This window comes from Quercus robur, chromosome 8, assembly GCF_932294415.1.
Source record: "Quercus robur chromosome 8, dhQueRobu3.1, whole genome shotgun sequence".
In the NCBI taxonomy this organism is placed as follows: domain Eukaryota; kingdom Viridiplantae; phylum Streptophyta; class Magnoliopsida; order Fagales; family Fagaceae; genus Quercus; species Quercus robur.
The window spans coordinates 21,874,951-21,894,538 of record NC_065541.1 but is presented as its reverse complement, the minus strand read 5'-3'; the positions used below and the strand labels follow the sequence as shown (position 1 = coordinate 21,894,538).

The 19,588-nt window shown below is 37.6% G+C and overlaps 1 protein-coding gene across 1 annotated transcript; it reads right to left on the bottom strand.

Annotated features, from left to right (window-relative positions):
* Positions 1-1,591: 1,591 nt before the first annotated feature.
* Positions 1,592-2,431, bottom strand: LOC126696046 (G2/mitotic-specific cyclin S13-7-like). The gene has a single exon (XM_050392830.1). It carries the CDS (start codon positions 2,429-2,431, stop codon positions 1,592-1,594), a length of 840 nt encoding a protein of 279 aa, XP_050248787.1.
* Between the last annotated feature and the right edge of the window lie 17,157 nt (positions 2,432-19,588).

The following is a 19,588-nucleotide window of genomic DNA, read 5'->3' as shown; positions in this document are numbered from 1 at the left end:
TTGCAAGTCATTTCTTTAAAATCTTATTCAACTAATTACTAAAGTCAAAACTCATTAATAATGGTTCTGTTATTATTTTTATTAGTCATAGATCCACAGAAATCACAGGAAAATTTCAACCAATTTGTGAAGTTAAGATATGGCCAAAAAAAAGGGCCATGAAGTTAAATGATTTTTTATTTTTTTTTATAACAAAATGTATGAAAATATATGTAATGTTGTTTAAAAACTAAGAACATGTTGCTAAAATGCTCTACCAAACGGGCCCTTGTGCGCGTTGGTTGATGTTTCCTCTTGTATTCATAGTATTAAGCTGATTTGTTCCCTCTGTTTACATAACAAGATGCTGTCTGCGAGTCCTTGAGAAACAGAGCTGATGCAGAGAGATGTTGAGCAAAGAATGTTGGGTTTTTTTTTTTTTTTTTTTTTTTTTTTTGACAGGTTTTAAAAAAAAAAAAAAAAATTAAGCAATGAATGTTGTGCTTGAGTAACGTTAATTACTAAAAAGAACAATTAGTCTTTTAAAAGTTTATTCGGTAAAGATGTATAATATATTATTAAAATGGTTTTGTTTTATACGCCAATAAAAATAATGAAATAATTGTTATTATATTTAATTTATATATATATATATATGTATATTTATATCGTTATCTTGACGAAAAAAGCTTTAGATACAAAATTGAATTGCATTTGTCTCTTTGATTTTGCATTCATGTCTTGATTGGCTAAAAATAAAACATGGTTCTCAATTTAGAATTCAAGTGATAAAAGAGAAAAACAGGTAAAAGGAGGGTAGAGAAGGGAAATCTCATTGAGAAATCCTCTAGTTCTTTTATCGCTGAGTCTTTTGCCCTTCTTGCTTTTCCTTTTGATATAGTTGTCCATTTCTATTTCTTGCTACAATTATCACCCTCACTCCCTTGCCTTTGGAATGATACCAAGGCAGATGTTATAGTTTGTAACATTCTTTGCGGTACCTTAGTTAGACTAGTGCACTTTTGATGGATAACAATATTACAAGTACAATCATTCTGACATCTAACTTCACAACTTACTAACTTGTGTGATTGTGGGTGATCGACAAAAAGTGGTGGGTTGCATAAGTCAGTAGTGGACAGAAAATATCAATTACTCACAATCGCACAAGTCAACAAATTATGAAATTGAGTGTGCGATTATTTTAATTTGAGTATCAATTGGCCACATCATCACTGAACCCCTCCTAAGAGTAAATAATAAAGGAGAATAACCAAAAATTGAATGCATTCTTATTCCAAACCTCTTTTTCTTTTTCTTTTTCTTTTCTTCTTTTTTTGGGTGATATATGAAATCTTATGCCAAACTCTAAAATGCACTTTCTACAAGGTGACATTTTTTTATTGAAATTTGTTCATATTATCACTCATAGTGTGCTCAAGGTGACATTATGTTATAAAAAAAATTGATATTATCACCTTTTTGGTGATATCATTGTATCCAAATTACATATTGAAACCACTGAAATAATAACTAGATTCTATTAATTAAAAAAAAAAAGCACTAAAATTTACAAGAAACAAAAAAACAGAAAACATAGAAACTAGAGTTACTACTTTTTGGAATGTAATATCAATATTTGATCAGAATACTTCTCAGCAAGGGTTATCATCAGTTTCCCAGTGGGTGCCATTCTCGCCAACCGTTGAAGCATTCCAGCACAGAAGGTGATTTCTCCTTTAGAATGAGATTGATTGGTGTTAAGAAATTGCTTGGAATCATGGCTTTTCTTTAGCACGCACATTGCAGCATAAATGGCAGAAACAGCAAGTGTGGATGGAGAGTAACTGATAGTAGCATGGTAATTGTTAAGTGCCACTTCACCAAAAAAGAATGCCATATCCTTGAACTCTTGATCACAGTACCCACAAGAATAAAAAATTTCAACCAAAAAGGAATGGATAGTAGGAACCAATAACTTCCACCCCAATTTTTGAAGAATGTTTTTTTCGATGGCATCAATCTGCTGTTGACTGTAACCATCCTCATCCTCCTCCATTAAAGTAAGGGCAGAAGGAGACCAGTTCTCCTCAAATTTACAGGCAATGACTAATGCAACAATAGCCACCTGTTTCAAGTCATGTTCAGACGGCACAACCTCAATAGAGAGGAAACGATCGACAATATTGACAGCGAGAAACAGAGTCGGTTGCAAAAGATCAAGAGAAAAATGGAGGGACGTCAACCAATCAACCAGAGAGTTTCTTACATACACAGAAACTTGAGGTTGGAAACTCAAGAAGTCAGTGCTGAGTTGATTCTGGGTCTCAATACGTTTGTAAAAGGCGTACATACTTTCTTCTTGTTCTTGATATAGTGCTACGTTGTTGTTGTCGGTATGATGGTGCACCTTGTTCTTGAAACAACCAAGGAGTTTAGCAATAATAGCCATGAATGAGGGTCACAGATCAGAGAGAGTAAGAAAGGGTTTTGAAGGAAGAAGAAGAAGTAGCGAAAATCAGATGGGTGAAGGAGACGCTGTGGAAACTGGAATTTCAATATATAAAAAATGTAGTCTCTATGCAAAGCATTGCAATCTTATAAATAACCAACAATTGTTTCCTTTTGCTATTCGGAATTTGGAAATCCTAAACAAACTCGGTTAATGATCACCGCCTCAACGGCTACTTTTTAGAGTAAAACGTAAGAAAGATGAGGCGGTGAACAAAATCCGAGTGTGATTAGGAATTCCGAATTCGAATTCTTAGGCGGTGAACAATGTAACCTTTTGTTGTTGCTCTCTGTTTCTGGTTTTATCTCAAAAGGAAGGGTTTTTTTTTTTTTTTTTTTTTTTTCTTCTTCTTTTTTACAACAGAGCAAACGACGGCGTTCTTTATCCATTAATTAGTACAGCTTTTTTAAAAAAATTTATTAAAAAAAAAAATCTATCTTCTAGACTCCTTTCCTCGTGGCCATTTTATCGTTAGAATTCTGAATTTTTATTTCTTTTTTTTTAGGGAAAAATTTCTGAATTTATTAGAAGTGTGATTTTTTTTAACAGGTTACATAAGAAGGTACAGCTTTTTCCAACAAAAAGAAGAAGAAGAAGAAAAAAAAAAAAAAAAAAATATATATATATATATATATAGAAATAAGTAAGTAATTAATTGTTTAGTTGATATAATTCTATTTCATTGGTAATTAAATAAGAGAAAATGATTTGGTTTTCCTTAAGTTCTTTTAAGCACATGATACTGAAATTTGTAAGTATCATTATTTGACGTGTTTTAGTACATAAAACAAAAGCCTCACTTGACAGAAAACTATAAAAGAAAAAGTTGAAAAGCTTTGACTATCAAAACACACAATTTTTATTTTTTTTAACAAAAGATAAATTATTTAGATAAATGCCAAAAATTTATAGAATCCACACTAAAAATATTTATATATATAATTTTCTTATATATATATATATATAAATATTCCCACTAATTTTTTTTTTATATAAAAATATCTTATTAAAATAGTTAATACATACTGATTATTAGATTATTATGCAAAGGTCCAACCCATAAAAAAATTATTTTAAATGGGATTATGTCAAGAGTTTTGTAAATTAATTAACATATTATGATGTTTCTAATGAAGAATCAATTAAGTAAAGAGAAGTCAAATCAATGAAGTGAATAACACAACCTCTTTGTTTAAAGCTTTGCCATGAAGTTTCTATTTGTTGAAACTTTGCTTCTCCTAATTCCAAAACACAACACTAGACTTGCAACCATAGTATAGGAAAAAAACTTCTCTTTAATAACAATTAGTAGGGGTTTGGAAAAGATTTTTTGGTGTTGCTATGAAGACATTTAAAGTTCAAATTCCCTTACCCCAACTATCGATATATCAAAAATAACCGTTTGGATTACAAAAAGCAAAAGATAATTCAAAAATAATTTTTTTTTTAAAAAAAAAGACTCGTTTTTAGGAAGATACTTTATATTTTGATTTTGTTGATTAATAGAACCACCCAATGGCATTTTTCATGGATTTTTATTTCTTTCACCATTTTTTTGGGGGGGGGGGGGGTGTTGGTTTATTAGTCTAATGCCAGTAACACAGTCTATCTATCTATTTCATGGACTAAATTATTTCATTTGTGGCTGTATGATTAATGGCACAAACCAAGTTTATGAATGCATATTGAAAACATATATCATCTCCCTTTGTTCTCCCTTCTCCTTTTACATTTCCCTTTTTTCATTTATCATATGAAAACATTTGTTAGATGCCATTACAATTTGAATATGCCACGCATGGATGCTTTGTTGGTCATTTGATTCTAGCTACCACATCATTTGTAAGTGGATAGGGAAAATAATTTTTGAAAAACTAACCCATGTACTCAAAGAAAAGTGCTTTTGGACTCTATAAATTCCACAAGAATGTACTTGGGGTTGGAGAGAAATTCTTCAATTGAGGGGTGAAGTAAGAAATTTTAGTAAGTTTAAGGTGGGGGATGGGAAAACCATATTTCTTTAGGATGACCTTTGGTGCCCTACTAGGCTTTTGGTTCAAAGATATGGTTTTCGTGTCGTAAATGATGCTAAAAGTAAATTTGAAGCTAAAATGGATTTTTTGTTGAAAGATAAGACGCGGAATTGGAAGCCTACTAAATCGTATGCCCTTGTCAAATTGGATTTAGACTCTTTGATTTTTGCATCTAATAATTCACTTCACACACGAATTTAAAAATTTTATGAGACATGTGGCGCAAAATTAGACTCCAATTTAGAATTTAATTAAATTTGCTCTCAATTTTGGCTATATGTGTGTGTATAGCAACCTACCATCATTCTATTTAAAATTACACGTTGTTCATGAAATCACAGTCCCATATATGACCCTTTTTTAAGAGCCACTATCTCATAAAAAAAATTAAAAAGTTAGTATATTGCAATGTATTTGGAATAGTGAGTCATGACACAAAATTAAACAACAATTAGAATCTAATTGGATTTTCTCTCATTTTTAGCTTTAATTATTTATATAGACTGGTTATTAGCCTGTGCATTGCACAATTTTTTTTGGTATGATCTTTTTTGGTAAATATCATAATTGGAGAACATTTTTTTTTTGGGGGGGGGGGGGGGGGGAACTTCTTTTATTTTTATGTAGTGATTTAAAAAAATACAATGAAGGGTTTTTATTTTTATTATTATTATTGTTGTTGTTGTTGTTATTAATAATTGATTTTTCATTTTCTTCTAAGTTAATAAAAACCTTACATATACCTTTTTATTTATTTATAGAATATACATTTTTTTAACCTTTACATATCTTTTTTTTTAATGTCAATCTTTACATATACCTTAAGTAAACTCTATATATTCCACTTCTTTAAATGTGCAAAATCATAGACTACTACTTCATAATGATAGTAGCTAATTAGTTTTATCAATTTTTTTTCATAATTTCATTACTTTTTTTTCATAATTTCATTTATAACTTTTTTTACTATTATCATAATTTCATTTCTTATGTAATTTCTATTATTACATGAGAACATCTCCTTTTAGTTATGAATTAGAGTTTGATTAGTTTTAAGTTTAAATATATTGCTATGATTGTGTTTAATTATTGATTATTGATTCAATTTTTTAAGTGAATGTAACAGTTGATTTTATTGCACTGTAAAGTTTTTAATGTTCTTCATATTGGTCATATTTATTTTTTATTTTTACTTCTCCTTACAACTTCTTTGTTTTCCAATTAATAGTTACTAATTGACATTTGATTTTTTTTTTCTTTACCATCTCTCTCTCTCTCTCTCTCTCTCTCTCTCTCTCTCTCTCTCTCTCCCCATAGGGAACCTATTATTTTCCAAAACTTGATGATTATTTTATTGCATTAAATATGCATTGTAGTTTTTTTTTTTTTTTTTTTTTTCCATTTTTTTTTGCTACCCTTAAGTTAGTATATCCATAACTATTAGTTTCTTTATATTATATTTGGTTTGATATCCTCATCATCATTATTATTATTATTATTATTATTATTATTATTATTATTATTTATTTTTTTTTTAAATTTAGTGTTTCCCAATTGGCATTTGTTTTGTATTATATTTTTTCTTTGATGTATTGGGTTTGAGAATGAGTGTGTCCCTAATATTACTCCACTTTATGAGGAAACTTTTATTTATTGAATTTAAGTAAAATTTTAAAATTTTAACTTTTTTAAATAAAAAAAGGAGAGAAATTAAAATATAAATAATTTAATGATATGGAAGATGTGGGGAGACGAATAGTGATATTTAGGTAGAAGGTAGTGGGGAGATGAAAAGATAAAGGTAAGGAAAAAGCTTGGACAAAGTGTAGATGAAAAAAAAAAAAAAGAGTACAATTTTTTAAGGATAATTTTATTGATTTAAATTTAAATAAAATATTCCATGTTTAATTATTAAATATATATATATATATATATATAGATGTGACTGAATTTAACTGTTGAATAACATAAGATGAGAAGAAAAAAAAGTAAAAATAAAATATATAACAATAAATACCAATAAAGAGAATAATTGCACATAAAAGATTTTTATTCTTTCTTATAACTCTAATTAAGATTGATGGTTTTTTTTTTAATATGTGTTTTAGTATTGTGTTTTTTTAATTTCCAATTAGAAAGTCTTTTCTTTCCCTTTTATAATTTTCATTGAATTTTGGTTTGGATTAATACTTAGTTGTTCTTGGAAATAGGAATTTGAATATGCCTACCAATTTTTTGACTAATAAATTATTATTGTAAGGACTCGATTTGTAACGACCCAAAACGATATTGGGTTCGCATGTAAAAAGGCCCAAACAATATCATTTGTAGAACGTGGGTTTGAAAGGCTAGGCCTTGGTCACCGGATGGTGGTTTGTCGTGGTATTCATATAGAATTAAATCATGTTCGCTCGAGGAGTCTTTCTCCTAGAGGCGGGCTGGGAGGCTCTCGTTCCTGGTGATTTTTCCCAGCCCCTACTCCGGATTGCTTGCTTCCCCTTTTATATTAGCTTGTATCCCTTATCCATCGTCCACGTGTAGGTTCGACTTTCCAGGACTGATACTTGTCCCATCAACCCATACCCAAAGTGGTTGAGGGTGGTTGTAAAAGCTGAAGAGCATGGCTCTGTCAGGTGCAGAGCGTTGAATGGCTGTAATGACAGCTTTCCCTTTGTCCTTAGCCGTTATTCTATCCAGCGTTTCCTTCTTTATTGACATAGATATTTTAGATTTTTTCCAAGCTGTTCCTATATCGTTTTTGCCCTTTCTTCCAGGGGGACCTTGGATTTGCCGAGAACAGAATCATCCTCGGCGGCGTCTCAAGACTATTTAGGCTTATATTACCCCTCCTCGGCTATACCCTTCCTCGGATCGGGCCTTGGGCCCCAATGTAAAAACGGGCCAGGGTCACCAATTATTGGGCCCCACAATTATAAAATCTATTTTTTATTTCTTTAGTTAATTCACAAAATAAGTAAACAACTTATTGAGTATTGCAAAAGATACAAATATGAACATCAACATGAGCATGAACATGAAGGGAGATTTCTATTCATTTTCTTGAAGAAAAAATTTACTTACAAAAAATTCCAAACTTTATTAGGAAAAGAAGAATCAAAGTTATAGATAGCAAAATCAATAAACCAAAAAATTTAGGAGCCTAAGAGGAGTCATTACTCATTTGAAACAATCCAAAATACTCAAGGACTAAAAAACTAAAAAAAAAAAAAAAAAAACCATCCACTCCACACTTTTTTTTTTGGGTCTCTTTGATTGTTAAATGTCATCATATTGTGTTATAAAAAATTAAATGTAGCATATAAAAATATAATATTATTATATTACATAGTATGATCTGGATAATTTGGTATTTATTCTATTATATAGCATGATTTTTTATTATGCTCAATTTAGATGTTAAACTATGAGACTTTACTAATTTTTTTTTTAATCCTTTGTAGTGGATAAAGTAATTTTAATAGTTGTATTAGAAGTACTCTATAATGCCATTTATTTAGAAAAAAACAAATGTTAGCCAAAAGAAAATAATCAGATGGGTGACAAATTTTAGCTTTTGCAATTTTATTTTAATAATTATTTATTTTTTTATAACATTGCATATATAGAAATTTAATTCTTAGATTTTGTTAATAATTGTTTATTAAATAATATGTTTTTGGTGGACAAAACTACATATTTTGCAAAGAAAATAACCTTAATAGATTATCAACAACAATTAATTTTTTAGTTTTCTTAATTGGTCCAATTAATTATTGTTAAGTTTTATTAATCTTTTAGTTACGTTTTTCTATGTTTTGAATTATAGGCAGAAAGAAAAAATAAGGTTTGAGAAAGTTTGTCTAAAACTAAAAGAATAAGTTTCAAATTCTATATTCTTTTTAATGATTCACAAAATGTTATAAATAACTTTTGTTAAAAATGAATATTTTCGTTGACTTGCCTTTTGAATTTCTGAGAAAAATGGTATTATTTACATTTTGGTACAAAAAAAATTTATATTTATGATTTATAATTGTTCCTATATTACATTTATGATTATTCCTATAGATTATGAAATATATTACTCATTATTAAATTAGTTTAAACTGTAAAAAAAAATTTAAAAACTACCATAAAAATAATTATCACGCGCAACATGCGGGTTTGCGGCTAGTATAGTTTAATGGGTAGTACTATTAGCATAAACCATCAGTACAATTTTTTTGTTCTTTTTTATTGGCAATTACACACACACCCAAAAACCATTGGTACAATCTTCCTTTATCATTATAGTGCAGTAACACTACAACACAAATTTTTTCACAACAAATTTCACAATTGCTGAGTTGGTCAACTGTGAGTAGTAGACACAATATTCATGGATCCACCACTTTTTTTCCATCACTCACAGCTGACCAACTCAAAAATTGTGAAATTTATTGTCAAAAAATTGGTGTATGTAGCATTACTGATTATAGTGTTTCACTTGCCCAATGTGTGAGAAGCAAGCATCAAGGTTTTATTCTTCTCTTTGTTTTTTCTTTATTCCATAATACTGCTTTTTACCTATCAAAAAAAAAAAAAAAAAAAAAAAAAACAAATCAAGAGGTATAAGACACCAGGGCAGTATAAATTAACAGCAAATGGTAAAGAAATTTGTAAATCAGGCATCATAATATTGAAAGAAAGTGAGTTTCAAATAAGATACCCAAGATAACCAAGCATTAGGGAGACGCCCCAAACAGTGTTTTCCCTTCCTTTACTGTATGGACTAATGTCAGCTGGCCTAAATGGCCCAATACCATGTTTTTTTGAAATTTTTAGCAACAGAGCACTGTTTCGGAAATAATTTGGGATCTACCACTTTTTGTGGTACTCGAGCTTGGTGAGCTCGAGTACCACATTTTTCCATTCCACCGTCGCCCTATATTCAAGGAGCCCTATAGTGGCGTTTTTAAGCCCTATAGTGACATTTTCGGGCCCTATAGCGGCGTTTTCCTGCAAAATTTTTTTTGTAAGTCCCATACCAGGTTCAAGGGGCCCTATAGTGGCGTTTTTAAGCCCTATAGTGACGTTTTCGGTCCCTATAGCGGCGTTTTCCTGCAAAAATTTTTATTAGTCCCCATACCAGGTTCAAGGGGCCCTATAGTGGCGTTTTTAAGCCCTATAGTGGCATTTTCGGTCCCTATAGCGGCGTTTTCCTGCAAAATTTTTTTATAAGTCCCCATAGTTCAAGGGGCCCTATAGTGGCGTTTTTAAGCCCTATAGTGACATTTTCGGGCAACTGTTTTTTTTTTTTTTTTTTTTTGAGAAGATGTTGACCAATGAAAAGATGGTACTCGAGCTCACCAAGCTCGAGTACCACAAAAAGTGGTAGATCCCAAATTATTTCCGAAACAGTGCTCTGTTGCTAAAAATTTCAAAAAAACATGGTATTGGGCCATTTTGGCCAATGTCAGCTTTTGCCTACAGTAAAGCAAACACAGAAAAAATAGTTCAAACTACATTCAAGTTAAACACTAGCTGTTAAGGTTCTTGTGCATCATCAACAGTCCATCACAGGAATCACAATTCACCATAATACATATTGTCGAAGTCATGTACAGACATGCTTTCGAATGACCAAATCCAGTGCTTAAACAAATGAAATGACAATGTGGTTATAATAAGGCCAGATGCAGCATCGTCTTAATATACATTCAGATACAAAAGTGGGCTACATGTGTTTTGGTTGTAATTTATAAGTTGAATATGGTGGTGTATATTCAAAAGGGCCTAACTATGTTATTTAGGATATTGAATATAGTGTTGTGTGTGATTTATAGAGTAGCAATGGTTGTAGTAATTAAAAATTGGTTTTTCATTGTCTTTTAAGTTAATAAAAACCTTACATCTACTTTTTTTTTTCAAAAAACCTTTACGTATTTTTTTAACGTAAATCTTTACATATACCTTAATAAGCAAACCCTATACATTTCATTTTCTTAGATGCATAAAAAAAAGACATTTATTCCATAATAATAGTGGCTAATTAGTTTTTTCATGTTCTCATTTAAAACGTTTCTTACTATTATCATATTTTACTGGTTGTTGATTTTCATAATAGTAGCATTAAATGAGAGTTAAATTCTTTGAACCTTTCATTAGATTTTAAAAGTCATGGTGTGTGAAGAATATAAGCATTTAGGGATTTTTTTAAAAAAAATAATGTTAAATGAAATGTCAAAAAAAAAAAAGATTTTGAAAATTTTGATCTTTATTTCTTATATATTTCTATTATTACTCAAGAACGTTTTCCTTTTAGTTCTGATAATAATATGTGTGGGGGTCAGCCAATCAATAGGCCCATTAAGGTCAGGATCGTTGGGCCTGTGGCCCATCCGAGGACGCATATCCGTCTGAGGAGGTTAAGTCAGGTCATAAGGGTAATTACCGAGGGAGGGTGGTAGTCGATATCACGAAAGTAGAGTTACGTGTTTGTCCGAGGACGCCATACTCCTCGGCAGTTTGCGTCCGAGGATGATTATGACGCGGTCTTGATACAACCAGACCTCAGAATTACGTCACCATTGAAGATGGGATAACAGACCAAGGGTAAGAAAGAAAAGGCAAACAAATATCTATAACTACAGCTGCCTCCGCATTAATTATCTCTCAACCAACTCTCTGGCCGCATTAATGTGGAAGTGATACCTGAACAGTAAAGAGGCAGCCTTACAGCTGCCCATAGGAAGTTCCAGGAGGTGCTAGATGGGACAGAAAGAAATCTCCCAAACCCAACCTACACGTGTGTGGTGAGGATGGAACAGAGAGGGAGATATATAAACTGAAAGAAGAACATGCACGGGAGGAGGTGAAAAACGGAAGAGAAAAAGAAAAGAACGTATGAACTGAGTAAGAAGAACACCTAAAGAAAAAGAGTTGTATCTATTATCAAAAGAAAACGATCGTTGTGTCTGCTTTGAGCCTTGAATATACGCGAGGGCGAACCTTTTCATTCCACAAAAGTTAATCTAGTTCTTAACACCCACGCTCTACAAATTATATTGTTTGGGCCTATTTACGAGCGAGCCTAGTATCGTTTTGGGTCGTTACAAATCGTGTTCTTACAATTGGCGCCGTCTGTGGGGAGAGCTTGTATTAACTTGAAAGACTTCCGGTGCAAGGTTTTTGATGGAGGAGGCAGTTCCACACCACTACGCGACGGGACCGCATCAGGAGGATGCCAACCCGCACCAGGCAAAGTCAAGGGGCTCTCAGCATGGTGACCCCCGTAGGAGTCCCGAACGGAGAGAGGGCCATAAGGGGAGTGTTCGTACAACTCATACTACCAGAAGCCACTCTCGTGGGAAGAGTCACATTTCCCATGCAGAGCATGATGGGAATCTGCAACGTGAGATTGCCGATTTGAAGAGAGAGTTGCGCCGTGCCCGGCGGGAGCGCTCCCCACCTTGCTCTGAACCATCATCTGAGGAGTCGGATGAGGCTAGTTATAGGCGGAGGTCGAGAACTCCGCCAAGCAAGACTTTCTCCTATGAGGAGGAGCATCGCCATCGACGTAAGCATAGAGGCTCACCTAGCAGGGGATTGGGTAACGATGCCATGAACAAAGCCTTAAGTCAAATTTCCCAGTCGCCTTTTACGAGAAACATAGACGATGCGATTCATCCTCGGCGATTCCATCAGCCCACGTTTTCTCTGTATGATGGCCAATCAGACCCGGTAGAGCATGTAAGCTATTTCAGCCAGAAAATGGCTATCTACTCCAGGGACAAGGCTTTGATGTGCAAAGTTTTTCCATCGAGTTTGGGTCCAACGACGATGAGGTGGTTCAACGGCTTGAGAGCCAATTCTGTTGAGTCTTTCAAAGCACTGACTCAGGCTTTTGGTGCTCGCTTTATCACATGCAGTAGGACTCCTCGGCCTTTGAGATCTTTGCTGGCTCTGTCTATGCGAGAGGGCGAGACACTCAAGAACGATGCTGTGGCCATAACCACTTTCAAAGCTGGCCTCCCAGCTGATCACAATCTAAGGAAATCCCTGACGGGTAAACCTGTCACCAGTGTGCACCAACTGATGGACAGGATAGATAAGTACAGAACGGTAGAGGAAGATCAACTTCAGGGAAAAGAAAAGGCCAAAGTGATCCTTCAGGAGAGGAGGGATTTCAGGTCGGATCGTTATAACAGCAACCGACCCCAGAGGGATTTTGTTGGGCAGTCGGGTTCGGCGGACGCCCAGATGGTTAATGCAATATTTCGAGAGCCAGTACAGCAGGTATTGGAGAAAATAAGGAACGAGCCATTCTTCAAATGGCCGAACAAGATGGCGGGAGAGCCTAGGAAACGCAACCCAAGCTTATACTGCCACTATCATCAGGATCATGGGCACACGACGGATAATTGCAGGAATTTATGGGATCACTTGGAATAGTTGGTCCGTGAAGGGAAATTAAAACAACTCTTGCATCACTCCAGTGGAAGGGCGAGCCAAGCAGGTTCAGAGATGCGTGGGGACGCTTCATCAAGACTCCCTCTGGGTACGATTAACGTCATCTTTGCTGCCCCGGGAAGGACTGGGTCTTGCCCCTTTAGGGTATTGTCGGTGTGCCGATCCCCGGCCGTGGATCATTCCCAAGCAGTGAAGAGAGCCAGGGTGCATGTCCCCCTAATTCTGGGCTTTTTAGATGAGGACATGGTTAGGACTATGCAGCCCCATAAAGATGCTTTGGTGGTAACGTTGAGAATTGGCGGGTACGATGTCAGAAGGGTGATGGTTGATCATGGTAGCGCTGTGGATGTAATGTATCCCGACTTATACAAGGGGCTAGGCTTGAAATCAGAGGACTTGACAACCTACAACTCTCCTTTGGTAAGTTTTGAGGGAAGGTTGGTCGCTTCCAAAGGACTGATCAGGCTGCCTGTGCAAGCAGGTATGGACGTGGTGGAGGTGGACTTTATTGTCGTAGATGTTTTTTCTCCGTACACGGCTATTATGGGCAGACCTTGGCTTCACACCCTTAAAGCAGTCTCATCTACTCTGCATCAGAAAGTGAAGTACCCATCCGGAGACCAAGTGTTGGAAATAGTAAGGAGTCAGGCGACTGCTCGGTAATGCCTAGTAGCGGCGATACAGCATCGGCCAGAGGCAGAAACCTCGGCTACGGCCGACAATGAGTTATAGCCATTAAAGTCCCCAGTATCAGGCTTGGAGGTACCAGCCGATGGGGTAGAGTGCGAAGATTTGGAGAAGGTGGTTGTTGCTGGCGATCCGGAAAAGTTCTTCCAGGTTGGGGCTAAATTGCCTTTGCAAGAGAAGGCGAGGTTGCTGGAATTCCTCCGAGCCAATGTGGACGTTTTCGCATGGAACCCGTATGAAGCCCCGGGGGTGGACCCGAACTTCATTTGTCATCGACTCAACGTAAACCCCGCCGTTGCACCCAAGAGGCAACCTCCTCGGCGACCATCGAAGGAACACGCCGAGGCGGTTAGAAGCGAAGTTGCCAAGCTCAAACAGGCTGGGGCTATCAAGGAAGTTTTTTATCCTCAGTGGTTGGCCTATACAGTGGTAGTAAAAAAGAAGACTGGAAAATGGCGGGTGTGCGTGGACTTCATGGATCTTAATAAGGCTTGCCACAAGGATCCATTCCCCATGCCGAAGATTGACCAGTTGGTGGACGCGACCGTGGGTCACCCAAGGATGAGTTTCCTGGATGCCTTCCAAGGGTATCACCAAATACCGCTGGCCGCCGACGATCAGGAAAAGACTGCTTTTGTGACCCCGATTGGGAACTACCATTACAAAGTGATGCCCTTCAGCTTGAAAAACGCTGGATCTACCTACCAACGCATGATGACAAAAATGTTTGAACCGCAACTGGGTAGAAGTATTGAAGTTTATATCGATAATATGGTTGTGAAAATTAAAGTGGTGTCCGAACACGTGGAGGACCTCACGAGTATCTTCGGGATACTGAGAAAACATAAGTTGCGCTTGAATGCTTCAAAGTGCTCCTTTGGTGTAGGTTCCGGGAAGTTCTTGGGATACATGGTGACCCATAGAGGAATTGAGGTGAACCCAGACCAGATTAGGGCCATTAACGATTTGCAAGCACCTCGGAATCCAAAAGAAGTGCAGAAACTGACTGGGATGACTGTTGCGTTGAATCGGTTCATCTCCAGGTCGGTTGAGAGGTGTCGTCCTTTTTTCCGCCTATTACATAAGTGGCAAGGATTTGAATGGACCACGGAGTGTGCTGAAGCGTTCCAGCAGTTGAAAGAATACCTGTCCAGGCCACCTATCATGTCTAGCCCTGAGGTGGATGAGGTATTGTTTGCTTATCTGGCGGTAGCCCTTCATGCAGTTAGTTTCGTCTTGATACGAGAAGACAATGGCGTCCAAAGGCCAGTTTATTACGTAAGCAAATCCCTCCATGAGGCCGAGGTGAGATATTTGTCATTAGAAAAGGCCATATTGGCGGTCGTCCATGCAACGCGCAAACTTCCGCACTACTTTCAGGCCCATACCGTGGTTATCTTGATCCAACTGCCTCTCAAGTCCATACTCAGAAGTGCTGACTACACCGGAAGAATTGCTAAGTGGGGCACGATTCTGAGTGCTTTCGATATCAAATACATGCCTCGCACCTCTGTGAAAGGTCAAGTCCTTGCCGATCTGGTGGCTGAGTTCGCGGAATGCCCAAAAGAAGTTAATGTGAATCAAGGTCACATGGATGAAAAATCGGTTGGCCTAATATCCGCACAAGGTGGGTCCTTTTGGAGGGTGTACGTGGATGGGGCCGCAAACCAACGGGGAGCAGGATTGGGATTGGTGTTGATATCCCCCGAGGACGTCATCATCGAGAAGTCGTTAAGATTAGGGTTCTCGGCTACTAACAACGAATCAGAATACGAAGCTTTGGTAATGGGAATGAGTATGGTCCGGAAAATGGGTGGAAAGGCGGTGAAATTATTCTCAGATTCGAGATTGGTAGTCGGCCAGGTGAGAGGAGAGTTGGAGGCCCGAGACCCAAGGATGCAAGGGTATCTGGACCGGGTTAGGCATCTACAAACGAAGTTTGAGTCTTTCAACTTATCGCATATTCCTTGAGGTGAAAATACCCACGCTGATTCCTTGGCAACCCTTGCCACCTCCTCAGTACGAAATTTTCCTCGTGTGATTATCGTTGAAGACCTGTGTGCCCCCATTTCACCAGAAAAGGAGGTTTGCCAAATCAATCAAACCAGTCTGTCGCCAAACTGGATGGATCCCATAGTAAAATTTCTTGAAAGTGACGTATTGCCCGAAGACAAAGTGGAAGCTGAGAAAGTACGAAGGAAAGCTCCTCGGTACTGGTTATCTGAGGATAAAAAGTTATACAAACGGTCCTTCTCTGGGCCATATCTGCTCTGTGTGCCTCCTGAGACAGCCGAGTCAATCCTAGAAGAATTGCATGAGGGCATTTGTGGAAGCCATACAGGAGGGAGGTCTCTATCATGTCGAGCCATCACACAAGGATATTGGTGGCCAAATATGCGAAAGGAAGCGCAGGAGTACGTTAGGAAATGCGATCAGTGTCAAAGATATGCTCCAAATATCCATCAACCGGGAGGAGTTCTTAACCCTCTCTCTAGCCCTTGGCCTTTTGCCCAATGGGGGCTGGACATTGTCGGCCCTTTTCCCAAAGCCATAGGAAACAAGAAGTACCTACTGGTCGGCACAGACTACTTCACTAAATGGGTCGAAGCTGAACCCTTGGCGAACATCAGAGATGTAGATGTGAAGAAGTTTGTTTGGAGGAACATTGTTACGCAATTTGGAATTCCCCGCGCTCTTGTCTCAGATAACGGACTCCAATTTGATAGCAATGCCTTTAGGGAATATTGTTCAGAGCTGGGTATAAGAAACAGATATTCCACTCCGGCTTATCCACAAGGCAACGGGCAGGCTGAAGCCGTTAACAAAGTAATAGTCAATGAGCTTAAGAAGAGACTGGATGACGCAAAAGGAAAGTGGGTGGAAGAATTGCCACATGTGCTTTGGACGTATCGGACCACACCCCGACGTTCAACGGGGGAAACTCCCTTTTCCATGACCTATGGGGCCGAGGCCGTCATTCCCCTGGAAACTGGATTCCCAACATTAAGGACCAGTACATTCTCTTCGGATAGTAATGATGCGAGGTTGGAGAAAAGTTTGGACCTAATTGAAGAACGAAGGGAGAGCACGATGGTTCAACTAGCTTACTACCAACATAAACTCAAGCAGGGCTATGATAGTAATGTGAAGATGAGGCCGTTAGCCATAGGAGATCTGGTGCTGAGGAAAGTTCTAGTGGCCACCAAGAGTCCAAATTGGGGAAAACTGGGACCTAATTAGGAAGGGCCATATCGGATCACTTCTGTAGCGGGAATAGGAGCCTATTATCTGGAAGACCTGGATGAAAAAGCTGTACTTCATCCTTGGAATGTAAATAACCTCAAGAGGTATTATTATTAATAAAAGTATTTTAATTCAAATATTTCTTTTAATTTACGTCCACCATACACCCTGCGCTCCTACATCCTATTGCGTATATTGAAATGTTAAACAGAAACTAAGTTATGTCAGGTCCTCGGACCACAAAATTGGTGGAAATTAACGTCCTATTACGTATATTGAAATGTTAAACAGAAACTAAGTTATGTCAGATCCTCGGACCACAAACTTTGTGGAAATTAACGTCCTATGATGTATATTGAAATGTTAAACAGAAACTAAGTTATGTCAGGTCCTCGGACCATAAACTTTGTGGAAATTAACGTCCTATGATGTATATTGAAATGTTAAACAGAAACTAAGTTATGTCAGGTCCTCGGACCACAAACTTTGTAGAAATTAAAGTCCTATGATGTATATTGAAATGTTAAACAGAAACTAAGTTATGTTAGGTCCTCGGATCACAAACTTTGTGGAAATTAACGTCCTATGATGTATATTGAAATGTTAAACAGAAACTAAGTTATGTCAGGTCCTCGGACCACAAACTTGGTGGAAATTAACGTCCTATGATGTATATTGAAATGTTAAACAGAAACTAAGTTATGTCAGGTCCTCGGACCACAAACTTGGTGGAAATTAACGTCCTATGATGTGTATCAAAGTATTGAACAGTAACTGAGTGGTGATAAATCTTCTGATCACAAACTTAATGGGAAGCGACGCCTTGTAACACTCATTGGGGAATTAAAGAGAGATCTATGGATGTAAGTTGGCGTACAATCAAGTACTGAAGGCATGATTTTATTTAGTTTATGAACTTTCGTAGAGAATTACAATTGATTGGAAAGAATACGTGCATATCTAAAACGTCTCCCTAAGACCCTACTGTATTAATGCTTATTGCCTATTGCTCATTATCAATTGACGACATGTGTGAGTAAAATTGCCCCATACAAGCAAAGGGTAGTTGAAATGAACCTATCCAAATCACGATAACACAGTGAACGAGTACAAAAATAACATAAAACAGTAAGAGCGGTAAGAAAATGAGCAAGGAAGTCCCCTACTAAATGTATAGTTAAACTACAAAACAAGTTCTACTTTTTCAATTTCAATTGGATCTTTGGGTTCCGACCGGCGGATATGTCTGCCTCCGAAGTGGTGATTCCCTCTTTGGCTTTGGTAACGCCCCCAGTTGGTAAAACTGTGGATTCCAAATCCTGTTGAAAACCTTGGGAGGCCGTCTCTGCCTCTGAGGCGATGGTGGTCTTGTCTGGGGAGGCTCCTAGAGGGGCAAGCCCCCCTTTAGCTAATTCCTGCTGGCCAGGGGAAGGAAAACTGTGAGGCGAAACCTCCTCGTTGAGGTTAATAACTAAAGAAGGAGCATCAGCCCGATAAGGTAGAAGAACTGAGGGGCGGATCGCCTCGGGATAGAATACGTTCTCTGGCTTACGTAACTCGGATGAGGCTTCAACCCCAACACGGTTAAGAGCCTCACTCCAGGTTCTTGCGCAGTAGATACGGCATACCGCTGGAACCTCGGCTCTCAAAGCCTTCTCAGTTTCAGCTATACCAACCTCGTAGCCTCTCTGCTCAGCTTCGTTCATTGCCTGTTCGGCATCGATTTTTGCTTTCTCGGCTTTCTCCTTGGACTTTTCAGCTCGCTCCCTTAGCTTTTGAGTTTCCTCTAAGTGCTTCCTAAGAACTAGGACTTGCTCCTGAGTCTTCTTTAACTCGGCATTCGCTTCACGCAGAAGTTTCCCTTGGTCCTCGGCCTGCTTTTGGTAGCCTTCTAATGCCGACTCGGCGCTCTTGCGAGCTTGCTCTTCGACCTGTAACTTTTTCCTTGCATCGGCCAAGCCCTGTTCAAATTTGGACAACGTCTGCACAACTGTTGTGCGTCTTCTTCTTTCATTATCTAGCTGATCGGAACAGGTGTTGAGCATCTCATCTAGCTTGAAAGTATTTTGGATGATCTGTAGGAAAAAGGTTAACGCTATAATCAATGAAAAGTGCATATTGGTGAGTGACAGTCACAGAATGAAAAAGGTAAGAGTTAGCTCCTTACCATGCCCAAATATCGTTTGTTGTCGAGGACGAGTTCATTCTTCCTCATATTCTTTATTTCGGCCATATCTTTTGGGAGCAATAAGGCTTCCTCTATGGCCGAGGCTATGTGACACCCTATGCCGCCATTAAAGTCCCTTATAGATGCATCATCTCGCAGGGGCTCCCCACCGTGCATGGGTGCTAGCAACCATGCTTACGGTTCAGGATGTTGGGAATCAGATTTCTCTTGGCCCCGTGCGGCTTGGTGCTTGGTTTTCTGCTGCTTTGCAGCTCGTTGGGCACCGTCCTCACAAGTTGGACGAGACTTGCTCGTGTCTGCCACCTCCTTGTCCGTTTGTTCCCTGTGCCTTTTCTGCTTGGCAGCGTTAGGAAGCGCTGGCTGTGGTGATGGCCGAGGAGGTTGACGAGGAGCAGGAGGAGGAGACCTAGCGGGAAGAGATGAAGCCTAGGATGGTATTGATTTTACAGGCGCGCTCTTTCCCGGCTGACCTTCCATTAGCTCCAGCAAGATTTT